This window comes from Pecten maximus, chromosome 15 (assembly GCF_902652985.1).
Source record: "Pecten maximus chromosome 15, xPecMax1.1, whole genome shotgun sequence".
In the NCBI taxonomy this organism is placed as follows: Eukaryota; Metazoa; Mollusca; class Bivalvia; order Pectinida; family Pectinidae; genus Pecten; species Pecten maximus.
The window spans coordinates 36,547,657-36,561,069 of NC_047029.1; the positions used below are offsets into that span (position 1 = coordinate 36,547,657).

The 13,413-nt window shown below is 41.2% G+C and overlaps 1 protein-coding gene across 1 annotated transcript in view; it reads left to right on the forward strand.

The window, feature by feature from the left end:
* LOC117343416 (transformation/transcription domain-associated protein-like) overlaps positions 1 to 13,413 on the forward strand; it is a gene marked incomplete at its 5' end in the record, with an annotated part of 50,593 nt that overhangs the window by 23,185 nt on the left and 13,995 nt on the right. Inside the window, 11 exons of the mRNA XM_033905758.1 lie at positions 5,127 to 5,246; positions 5,455 to 5,598; positions 6,128 to 6,268; positions 6,457 to 6,615; positions 6,844 to 6,935; positions 7,239 to 7,374; positions 9,234 to 9,338; positions 11,173 to 11,268; positions 11,680 to 11,798; positions 12,026 to 12,143; positions 13,273 to 13,388. Coding sequence (XP_033761649.1) covers positions 5,127 to 5,246; positions 5,455 to 5,598; positions 6,128 to 6,268; positions 6,457 to 6,615; positions 6,844 to 6,935; positions 7,239 to 7,374; positions 9,234 to 9,338; positions 11,173 to 11,268; positions 11,680 to 11,798; positions 12,026 to 12,143; positions 13,273 to 13,388 — 1,346 coding nt within the window. The remainder of the gene's footprint in view (positions 1 to 5,126; positions 5,247 to 5,454; positions 5,599 to 6,127; positions 6,269 to 6,456; positions 6,616 to 6,843; positions 6,936 to 7,238; positions 7,375 to 9,233; positions 9,339 to 11,172; positions 11,269 to 11,679; positions 11,799 to 12,025; positions 12,144 to 13,272; positions 13,389 to 13,413) is intronic.

Consider the following 13,413-nt stretch of genomic DNA (forward strand, 5'->3'; position numbering starts at 1 on the left):
CTCTTGTACTCTTATACTACAGGAAGCCTATTTACACAAATATCTCCTCATTGTCAGACACGTTACTCTGACCAACAAGTTGTTGTACCCAACTTCCAAGTCTGTCTGGCTGACGAGTATGCCGTACTGGTCTTACCCGTAAATTTCCAGTTTCCCTCGCAAGTGATCTCCGTCGGGCCGGAATGACATATCGGGGTATATCAATTTCGTACTCACCATCTGTTGTGTCCTCCGTTGACTCGCTGCTATCCACTTGAATAGTTTGTTCTCGTCGCGTCTGCAATCTGGACTCAGATTCCCCATCACTCTGGTGATCTTCCCTGGGAATAGACATAAATGGCAGTAGGAAATTCCTATGAAGAGTTCTTACAGGTCCTTTACCAGACTCCTTCTGCACTCGGTACACCGGAATATCCCTATTAGGAATCTCCAACACTATGTAGGGATCCTTTTCCCACCGGTCCGCCAGTTTATGCTTTCCCTTTACTCCTACCTTCCTCACTAGAACTCTGTCCTGGACATCAAGTGTTGACTCCCGCACTTTCGAATCGTAGTTCTTCTTATATCCTTTCCCTTTCCTCTCAGCCTCAGCGCTTGCAACCTTGTAAGCAAACTCCAGCCTTGTTCTCAAATGTCTTGCATAACTCTCCCTTCTGACAGTCTCCTCAGTGTCTGGTACACCCAGATATGCGTCTATGGCTAAACGTGGATACCGGCCAAACATGAGATAATGTGGAGAAAACCCAGTAGTATCATGCCTGGTTGCGTTGTACGCATGTACTAACGGCGGTATATACGTCGTCCAGTCAGCTTTTCTCTCGTCATCAAGAGTCCCAAGCATCTGAATCAAGGTCTGATTAAAGCGTTCCACTTGGCCATTTCCCATGGGATGATAAGGTGTTGTTCTCGACTTGACCACTCCTGCAATCTTACAAAGCTCTTTGATAACTGTTCCCTCAAAGTTCCTTCCTTGGTCGCTGTGCAGTCTCTCCGGAAAGCCGTAATGACAAATAAACTGGTTAAATAGTGCTTTAGCTGTTGTCCGTGCTGACTGATTGCGTGTGGGGATGGCTTGGGCATACCGAGAAAAATGGTCCGTAATCACTAGGACATTCTCATATCCACCCGAAGACCTCTCCAGTTTCAGATAGTCCATGCACACCAATTCCATTGGACGTGATGAGCGAATGTTAACTAGAAGAGCTTTTGGCTGCACACGCCTCTTGTGCCTAATACATCGTCCACAGTTTTCCACCTTCATTATAACATCTCTCTCCATTCCTGGCCAAAAGAACCGTTTCTTTACCAACCATAAGGTCCGTTCTATTCCCTGGTGTCCGACATCGTCATGCAACCCTTTTAATGCTACGCTCCGGTGGGTAGAGGGAAGCACAAGTTGTTTTGTAGAATTTCCATCAAGGTTAGTCCGCCTGTACAAAATCCCCTGGTATAATTCCAGCTTCTTCCACTCACGAATCATCTTCTTTACTTCAACATTATCCGCCTGCAGATCCTCAGCCTGTGGTCGAACTCCGTCTTCCAGTAGACCTATGACTCTGGCTAAGATGTGATCCTTTCTTTGCTCCGCTTTCCAATTCATATGGCAAAACTTACGGGGTCCTGTCGGTTCCTCACTCGGTTCAGGTTCCAAACGGGTCTCGCCCGTGATAACAAGGCTTTCCGCGAGTGCTAACGCCCCCTTCTGTACCAACGCCGAGCAACACACTGCTTTGACCACATCGGAAAACATCACTTCCTTCCTGTCTATACGTCGAGAAAGCCCATCAGCATCAGCATTGTTCCTGCCTGGTCTATAAACGATTCTGAAATTGTAGTTGGACAAGGACGCTAGCCAGCGATGTCCCGTAGCATCAAGTTTTGCTGAAGTCAAAACATATGTGAGCGGGTTATTGTCGGTTCTTACCTCAAAAGTATTCCCGTACAAATAGTCGTGAAATTTGTCGCACAAAGCCCACTTCAGACATAGGTACTCCAATTTGTGAGCGGGATAGTTCTTCTCACTATTTCTCAATCCTCGACTGGCATAAGCTATTACCCTTTCCTTTCCATCCTGCAGTTGATAGAGAACTGCTCCCAAGCCATCAAGAGATGCATCGGTGTGAACAATGAATGGTTTTGAGAAGTCTGCATATGAAAGTATAGGTGGAGAAGAAAGCATCTCGATAATCTTCTCAAAAGCCTCCTGTTCTGGTGTTTCCCATTTCCATGGAACTTTTTTCTTCGCCTGAGCCGTCTTCTTGTCAGTAGGATGTCCAACTAGCAAATCATTCAAGGGCTTCATTATTTTGGCGTAGTCCTTCACAAAACGACGGTAATATCCCGTAAATCCAAGAAATGTACGTAAGGACTTCACAGATGTTGGCACGGGCCATGACTTCAATGCCTCTGTCTTCGCTGGATCTGTCTTTATTCCCTCTTCCGACACTATGTGTCCGAGATAGCACACCTCCGTGTGAAAGAACTCGCACTTCGAGGGTTTCAACTTCAGATTATATCGTTCAAGTCTTTCAAACACCGCCTCAAGTCTGTTCAAGTGCTCTTCAAATGTCTTCGAAAATATCAATATGTCGTCTATGAAGATTAGACACTCCCTCAGGTTAAGTTCTCCCATGCATGTTTCCATAAGTCTCTGGAATGTAGCTGGGGCATTGGTAAGACCGAAAGCCATTCTGTTGCACTCGTAAAATCCTAACGGTCCTACAGAGAATGCTGTCTTCGCTTTGTCCTCTTCTCTCATCTCAACCTGCCAATATCCCGATCGTAGATCTAGTTTGCTAAAATATTTGGTACCAATAAGTGTGTCAATCGTATCATCGAACCTGGGCAAGGTATAAGCATCTTTCACCGTTCTGTTGTTCAGCTTCCTAAAATCTATACAGAAACGTAATGTTCCATCTTTTTTCCTTACCAGCACCACGTTCGAGCAAAATGGACTCTTAGACTCACGAATTACTCCAGCATCCAACATACCTTTCAGGTGTTGACGTACCTCCTCATACATAGATGGGGGAATTCTACGATACGAATCCTTAAAAGGCGTGTTATCAGTTAGGTCTATGGCGTGCTCCACAACAGTTGCTCGTCCAAGATCATTCGCTGACTTCGAGAATATGTGATCCCACTTACCTAGTATCTGGGTGGCTCGTTCCATCTGCTCCTCAGTAAGACTTTCCTTGTTGATGTGAACCCCTAGTTCCGCAAAGTCTTTGGTGCCCGCCGTACTCCTCTCAGATGAACCCTCTGGTTTCCAAGTGTCCATCACCTTAACCTCACTAAGGGAGCATAATGGCGACCTAGGTGGTATCCGAATGGTACGGGTAGTCATGTTACAAACCCGCACGGGTACTCTAACTGCTTTACCTGAAGACGCTCCTAAACGGACTGCTCTAGGACAGATCGTCAAGTCATTCTTCATCGTGAGACTGGGTTCAGTCACAGCGGTTTCCACACCATCTACACCTCGGGCCATGCCATGGATTGTCATCACTCTATTAGGAACCAATGTAATTGGAACATTGTTCGTAGTCCTCACTGCTACGGAAGGAATGTTTGTCATGGTATCAATAGCCATTCTCCACGCAGCTTCCATCTTTGTATCTTCATGTTGCACCCCAGACTGGTTACATATTCTAAGTAGGTTAGTTCCCACAATGACAGGTACACCGGAGTTGAAATCCGTAGGTGGGGTAACTAGTACTGGTACACAAAATACACCATTTGAAATAAATGGAACAGCGATGTCTGCCTCAACGTAGCCTAAGTATGGTATGCTTGAACCAGCAGCTCCATATATTTCCAAATCAAAATCGGAAATACTCCTGAGTCGCGGTTTAGGAGATAAAGTTTCATAAAAATCCTTGGACATACATGTCACCATCGACCCACTGTCAATGAGGGCAACAGTTGTCCTCCCACATATATTAACTGTACCTACATTAACGCTACCAACCATACGATCATGCAACACCTTACCTTTTTGTGTGTTGTTACATTTAGGGCTCTTCAATTCCTCCTTAACTTCCTCTGGTTGCCCTTCTACAGAGGAAGTCACTCGTTTGGGTGACGAGTATCCTGGTTACCATGGAAATTGCCGCGTCCAGCATTCCTTCCACGTCCCCTGGACCAGTTACCACGGTGAGTTCCGGGCCCAGAACCCCCATGTTGGTTACCCTGAAAGGAATTGTTATCCACTTTCTGCTCTAAACTCTTCATTTTATCTAACAACATCGACATCTGATTGGTGAGTTGTTCGATTTTACCATCACATGAAGGTGACAACTGTACTGGTTGGTGTTGTACTTTCGCTGCAGGTTTACTATTCTTACCACTGTCCTGGTTGATCTCCTGATCTACTGCCCTAATTTCTCTAAGTAAAGAATCAAAAGATTTGATACTGTCATATTTATGTCTTGTCTGATTTCTCAGTTTCTCACTTCTAAGTCCAGTCCAAAACTTGGACCTAAGCATCTCATCTTTAGCTGTCATACTCACATGACCATTGTCCACAGCAATCTGTAAAAGATTCTCCAGCTTACCTGGATATGACGTCATACTCCGAAAGTTGCGCGTTTGGCCAAATACGTAGTATTCACAAATATAAAACACATATGGTACCACACACGGAAAATTACAAGAAATGTTAATCATCCATCCAAATACAAAACATCATAATCATATCCACAAGATATAAATGTACCTGCCTGCTTCCCTAGAAAAAGAAATAGCAAAATGCTTAAAACCTCGACATCGTCACTTAAATAAAACAACAAGTACTCTTGTACTCTTATACTACAGGAAGCCTATTTACACAAATATCTCCTCATTGTCAGACACGTTACTCTGACCAACAAGTTGTTGTACCCAACTTCCAAGTCTGTCTGGCTGACGAGTATGCCGTACTGGTCTTACCCGTAAATTTCCAGTTTCCCTCGCAAGTGATCTCCGTCGGGCCGGAATGACATATCGGGGTATATATTCATGGGCTACAGCCCTTGAACAACATGAGATACTTACTAATGTGTGATGGATATTGATTACATGAACTTCTGATCGGGCTGTCTTCTATATGACCTTGACCTTGAACTTATTACCTATTTTTCCTGTAGACTGTGTCGTATCTAAATGCCCTGTCCCAGCTGTGCCACACCTCCACAGACCTGGGCCATGCCTCCTGGGTTGACTCTTTCCCACGGATCTGGAAAATTCTCTCCGACAAACAACAACAGGTAAGTCGAAAGTTTTCTTCTCATCAAGGTTTATATGACAAAACATGGAAAAATTAGGTCACATGTTTGAGGATTTAACTCCATATTGCAAATGTATTTTAACCTTTTCAGTGTTGCATCATCACAAAATTAAGATATGTATGTCTATTGAGTAATTGTGAGTGTTAGACATTGAAATCTACAACAGACATGATATCGTATGTTTCAGATGTTAGGAGGAGAGCTGATACCGTTTATGTGTAGTGGAAGTCATGTTATACAGAAAGACTGCCATCCATCTTCTATACACACATTCCTGGAGGGACTGTCCCACTGTGTCCCCCCGGTACACATACGTCCCTGTGTCCTCAAGGTAATTATAGATCCCCCAAAACCTTTATACACACATTCCTGAAGGGACTGTTCCACTCTGTCCCCGTGGTACAAATAGGTCCTCAAGGTAACCATAGATGTCCCTTAACCTTATGACCCTCAGGAAGTATATATTTTATACGTTGCTTAGAGGTTTAATTGCCAGATAATTGAGTATGTCTGTGTGTTTTATCACTCTATAAACAGCCAGTCATTGATGCTGTTTCTCCACGTAGTAGCTGGTGGCTACATACACTCCGAAGCAATAAGGTTAAGAGTGTGTGTGTTTTCAGTCATACTGTCATTGTGTTTTCCTTTTGCAAGATAAGTTTTTTTCTGAATAACAATTATAATCTTTGATTTAAAACGTAATATATACATATATATATACATATGTATGCACGGGCATTATGCATACATTCTATGTACACATATATAGATAAATTTTTTTCTGTGTGCTTAATTCCTTCTCATTGTTCTAGAGTTCAAGCTTTGCTTGTAGTCTCTGATGGTATGATTCCATATTTCAGTACCTGGGTCGGACCCACAATCTATGGCACAGAGCCTGTCTCCAACTGGAACAGATTGCATTTGAGAATAGTCCAAGTCTTCAGGTGAAAAACCGTCCGGTCAGCGAGTACGAGTTTGAACCGGTCACTTCCCCACAACAGGTAAATCTGACATCTTATAAATTATCTACAAATTTGAGATGTGGATTGTAAGGGCAGTAACCTTGCCACAGTTAAATCAGAACTGTACTTCCTTGTATGACGGCCATACTGGTAACTATCTGTCAATAATTTTCATGTTAGAGAAACGATTTGAAAGTATGTTTATATTCCTTTGTTTGTTTGTACAGGAGACATTGGACGGCCTCTGTGAGCTCTACTCTCTACTCAAAGAAGAAGACATGTGTGCTGGTCTGTGGCAGAAACGAGCCAAGTTTGCTGAGACAAACATTGCTCTATCTTATGAACAACATGGCTTCTTTGAACAGGCTCAGGCCTCTTATGAACAGGTCAGTATTGGTGTATATTTTGTTGGGGCTCATCACTTCATCTGCTGCTTGGCAGTTACAATGTTTAGATGTTTATAAGGCCAGGCATAAGATAGGGCCCTTGATGATCTGTGTGTTACAGATACATAAATATTTTGTTCTGTCAACATGGCCTATACGGGGACATTCTATATGAGATTGTTTTGTTCAATATAACGAAGATGTATTTAAAACATTCTCTGTTTTTAGGCGATGAGTAAAGCACGTTCTGACCACAACTCTGGCCCTGCGTCCCCGTCCGTCCTGCCTGAGTACCGACTGTGGGAGGAGCGTTGGATACGGTAGGTATTATTTACATTATCTAAAAGGTGGACTCAGATTTAAATAGCTATCATCTGTATACAATAGACAATAGTTGAGCCACCTTAGTTTCCAGTGAAAACGCCTGGATTGTGATGAATAGATTTTCAGGTGATTTTGTATAGAAAACTTCAATATGTCCTTTAAAATGTGACTAAGTAATGAAATGAGATTTGATGACTGAGTCAATAATATAATAATTGTCTTTGTTTATTTGTATTTCTTCAATGTATCAACACTCTAACAGCTGTAATACATTGATATCTCCCCCTGTGTGTTAACAGGTGCTCTAAGGAGCTGAACCAGTGGGACCTATTGAAGGAGTATGCCGGGGCCAAGGGTAACACCAATCCTCACCTTGTCCTTGAGAGTGCCTGGCGGGTCCCTAACTGGGCGCTCATGAAGGATGCCCTAGCTCAGGTAACCATATACATATTACTAATTCCTCTCAGGTAACCATATACAGATTATATTAGTCTCAGGTAACCATACACACATCACTAATTAGTCTCAGGTAACCATACGCACATCACTAATTAGTCTCAGGTAACCATACACACATCACTAATTAGTCTCAGGTAACCATACACACATCACTAATTAGTCTCAGGTAACCATATACATATTACTAATTAGTCTCAGGTAACCATACACACATCACTAATTAGTCTCAGGTAACCATACACACACCACTAATTAGTCTCAGGTAACCATACACACATCACTAATTAGTCTCAGGTAACCATACACACACCACTAATTAGTCTCAGGTAACCATACACAGATCACTAATTAGTCTCGGGTAACCATACACAGATCACTAATTAGTCTCAGGTAACCATACACAGATACCTAATTAGTCTCAGGTAACCATACACAGATACCTAATTAGTCTCGGGTAACCATACACACATCACTAATTAGTCTCAGGTAACCAAACACACGTCACTAATTAGTCTCAGGTAACCATACACACACCACTAATTAGTCTCAGGTAACCACACATCACTAATTAGTCTCGGGTTACCATACACACATCACTAATTAGTCTCAGGTAACCATACGCACATCACTAATTAGTCTCAGGTAACCACACATCACTAATTAGTCTCAGGTAACCATACACACATCACTAATTAGTCTCAGGTAACCATACACACACCACTAATTAGTCTCGGGTAACCATACACACATCACTAATTAGTCTCGGGTAACCATACGCACATCACTAATTAGTCTCTGGTAACCATACACACATCACTAATTAGTCTCGGGTAACCATACGCACATCACTAATTAGTCTCGGGTAACCATACACACATCACTAATTAGTCTCAGGTAACCATACACACACCACTAATTAGTCTCTGGTAACCATACACACATCACTAATTAGTCTCGGGTAACCATACACAGATCACTAATTAGTCTCAGGTAACCTTACACACATCACTAATTAGTCTCGGGTAACCATACACACATCACTAATTAGTCTCGGGTAACCATACACACACCACTAATTAGTCTCAGGTAACCTTACACACATCACTAATTAGTCTCGGGTAACCATACAAACATCACTAATTAGTCTCGGGTAACCATACACACATCACTAATTAGTCTCAGGTAACCATATACAGATCACTGATTAGTCTCAGGTAACCTTACACACATCACTAATTAGTCTCGGGTAACCATACAAACATCACTAATTAGTCTCGGGTAACCATACATACATCACTAATTAGTCTCAGGTAACCATATACAGATCACTGATTAGTCTCAGGTAACCACACATCACTAATTAGTCTCAGGTAACCATACACACATCACTAATTAGTCTCAGGTAACCATACATCACTAATTAGTCTCAGGTAACCATACACACATCACTAATTAGTCTCAGGTAACCATACACACATCACTAATTAGTCTCAGGTAACCATACATCACTAATTAGTCTCAGGTAACCATACACACATCACTAATTAGTCTCGGGTAACCATACACACATCACTAATTAGTCTCCATTGTTTGTCACCTCGAGTATCATCACTGGTCACGTGTCTGAAGTACACACTCATCAAGTCTCCCCTTTCTCTCTGTATCAATATGAAACTTCTTCATTTGCCTCCTTGGTATAAAACCTTTAAACTCCAATTTGTATTGAAAAAACTTCTGTATCTTTATACAATCCTTTATATGATTCCTTATATATGATTTATATGATTTCTTATATACCCCCTACTGTATGGAATTATCTCCCTTGTATTTTCCAGGTCGAGTTGTCCTGCCCAAAAGAAATGGCCTGGAAGGTTAACCTGTATCGTGGATATATTGCCATATGTCAACCTGATGACCACCATCTCAACACTGTCACCATGGTAACGGAATATTTCTGGTTGTATGATAGGAAAGGGCCAAAATTTCAGAAGGATGGAACTTTTATTTTCATACCAAGTTTTTCTATTTACCATATAATTATGTTTGGTGCAGCATATTTTTTTTTGCAGTGCTTGGTGTGTTGTAGATTCTGATAAAAAATAAAAATTGGTGTTTTTAGCCCACCATCATCAGATGGTGGGCTATTCAAATCGCCCTGCGTCCGTGGTCCGTGGTCCGTCCGTCCGTCCGTCCCTCCCTCCCTCCCTCCGTCCGTCCGTCCGTCCGTCCGTCCATCCGTCCGTCCGTAAACAATTCTTGTTATCGCTAATCCTCAGAAAGTACTGAAGGGATCTTTCTCAAATTTCATATGTAGGTTCCCCTTGGTGCGTAGTTATGCATATTGCATTTTGGGACCGATCGGAAAACAACATGGCCGACAGGCAGCCATCTTGGATTTTGACCATTGAAGTTTGTTATCGCTATTTCTGAGAAAGTACTGAAGGGATCTTTCTCAAATTTCATATGTAGGTTCCCCTTGGTGCCGTAGTTATGCATATTGCATTTTGGGACCGATCGGAAAACAACATGGCCGACAGGCAGCCATCTTGGATTTTGACCATTGATGTTTGTTATCGCTATTTCTGAGAAAGTACTGAAGGGATCTTTCTCAAATTTCATATGTAGGTTCCCCTTGGTGCGTAGTTATGCATATTGCATTTTGGGACCGATCGGAAAACAACATGGCCGACAGGCAGCCATCTTGGATTTTGACCATTGAAGTTTGTTATCGCTATTTCTGAGAAAGTACTGAAGGGATCTTTCTCAAATTTCATATGTAGGTTCCCCTTGGTGCCTAGTTATGCATATTGCATTTTGGGACCTGATCGGAAAACAACATGGCCGACAGGCAGCCATCTTGGATTTTGACCATTGAAGTTTGTTATCGCTATTTCTGAGAAAGTACTGAAGGGATCTTTCTCAAATTTCATATGTAGGTTCCCCTTGGTGCGTAGTTATGCATATTGCATTTTGAGACTGATCAGAAAACAACATGGCCGACAGGCAGCCATCTTGGATTTTGACCATTGAAGTTTGTTATCGATATTCTCGAGAAAGTACTGAAGGAGATCTTTCCTGAAATTTCATATGTAGGTTCCCCTTGGTGCCGTGGTTATGCATATTGTATTTTGAGGACTATCAGAAAACAACATGGCCGACAGGCAGCCATCTTGGATTTCGACAATTGAACTTGTTATCGCTATTTCTAAGAAAGCTAATGAAGGAATCTTTCCTGAAATTTCATATGTAGGTTCCTCTTGGTGCCTTGTTATGCATATAGCATTTTGGGACCGATCGGAAAACAACATGGCCGATAGGCAGCCATCTTGGATTTTGACAATTGAAGTTTGTTATCGCTATTTCTCAGAAAGTACTGAAGGAATCTTTCTCAAATTCCATATATAGGTTCCATTTGGTGCCTTAATCTTAACTTTTATATATAGGTTTCCCTTGTTTGAAAAGTACTAGAGGTTTCTTCTGAATTTACACAGATTAGTAAGACTTAGAAGAAGAGAAAAGTAGAGAAAAGATCAATCTGACATGGAACCTATGAAGAACATTCAATGGTGGGCGCCAAGATCCCTCTGGGATCTCTTGTTTTAGTGTATGAGGGCTTCAATATATGTAACAAGGTTTCTACTGACTCTGATTTATAAATATTTTTAGATTGAGAGACTGGTAACAAGGTTTCTACTGACTCTGATTTATAAATATTTTTAGATTGAGAGACTGGTAACAAGGTCACTACTGACTCTGATTTATACATATTTTTAGATTGAGAGACTGGTAGAGGTGTCCAGTAACCTGGCTATCAAGGAATGGCGACGTTTGCCCAGCATTGTTTCTCATATCCATGTTCCCCTGTTACAGGTATGGTACAAAGCCCTGGCTAACTTCAATCCAATAAAATATCTTTGGTTTTCTGTGATATAATTCAGTTCCACCTTTCTGATGCCTTGTACTTGACAGTATAAATATATATACTTTTGGATTTTTTTTTGACATTTACAGTTTACTGTAACAATGGTATCGTAAGCTGTTGTTGCAAAAAACAATTTGATGATGTGCCTACTGACATGTGCTCTTAATACAAGCTAGTATTGATACATGTTAAAATAACTTGTGATGGGGTATATGTTACACATGGCTAGATGGTGAATGAACTGACTTGTGATGGGGTATATGTTGCACATGGCTAGATGGTGAATAAACTGACTTGTGATGGGGTATATGTTACACATGGCTAGATGGTGAATGAACATGATTTGATATATTTTATAGGCCGCTCAACAAATCATGGAGTTACAGGAGGCTGCCCAGATAAACCAGGGACTCCAGCCGGCCAACATCACCCGCAGCTCCAGTCTCCACGACATGAAGGCCATTGTCAAAACATGGAGGTAGGCTTCAACACTGTTATCAAAGTCTGGTGACACTCGGTCGTGTGTTATAGATCATGTTCTGAGGAGTAATGTGATATCTGAAGACATGCAGAGACAAAATGACATCTTTTCTTCAGATAAAAAAGTCTTTGTGATGTAATTTCAAATTTTACAGTTCTAACTTTTGTTTTAAGATAAAGAGTACTTGTTTTAACACACAAACTCTGGTTTTTATTTGTGTGTAGAAATCGTCTGCCGATGATCTCCGATGACCTGTCCCACTGGAGTGACATATTTACCTGGAGACAGCATCACTACCAGTTCATAGTTGATCACTATGACAACCACTCACAGCAGGATCCTGTAAGTGTTTGATTTAGATGGTATGATGACTCATAGACAAGAGTGTGGCTGATAAAGATTGTATATCATTGCGACAAATAGGGGATCTTACAGGAATACTCACGTTATAATGAATTTATTTAATGTGATCATTAAGGTTGTATATCGGAAGGCTTTATGCATGTGGTCATATCGAATTATTGAGTTTTAACAAATTCATTACTTTGTTTATATCATACAACTGATATTCATAAGAAATCAGAGTAAGAAAAACCCACTTCAGTCAATCTCTTTCTCCCTGAAAGAATTGATGAGTTTCACTGACTTGGTTAGTGTATAAGTGTATTACATGGTAGAACAAGGGAGATGTGTGATAAAATTACTTTGATTCTGAGAATTGTTCATACTTTGACATTTAGAAAGTGAATTTATCTACTGTGTTTTTAGTACTTTTAAGTATCAGGTGTAATGTGGATTATAATTATTATGAGCAGTGCTGAATTTACCCTGTAAAAATAATAATTGACAAATAATTTGGAATTTTATGTACTGCTATACCACACCAACATAGCTGTCTCTAAGTGGTTCACAAATTATTATCCGTGGTTATTTGGCCTTCAGCACCCAGTCAATGTCTTTCTCAACTCTCTTGGGAGCATACAGCCAGAGCTGCCATTTCCGTGCTAACAACTTACACACGATATTTCTTGCACTGCCCTACCTTATACATGGCACTCATTTACAATTGGGACTGAGAAGTCGTGACCCTTTTGTGATCTGGCCCTACGTCCTACCACTAGACCACCACACATCTATAATAAGCCCAAGGGCCCTCCGATAACACTGTATCGAAGTAGGAGGGTGGGCTTAATGCTGGTCAATGACAAAGCTTGTATCTGTATTTCTACTTTGACATGATTCATGGCTGGATATATCACCAGACATGGGCTGTAGATCTGTAAATAGGATAATTATAATTATAATATATATAATCAGCTCTAGCTTTTATCCCATTACTCTTCACTGAGACAGATTTACGATTACATTAGTTATGTGTATTTATCTCAACTTCGTGAATTGCGGGTAATGCCACTTCTGAATCCATTTTTACAAAAATCTATAATCACTGTTATTAATTTTATGATTTTAGCAAAACAGTAACCACTCCATGTTGGGGGTACATGCCTCTGCCCAGGCTATCATACACTTTGGCAAGATTGCCCGCAAACACAACCTGACAGGCGTGTGTCTCGACTCCCTCAGCAGGTATGTTGTCAATCTGTCATTTAGA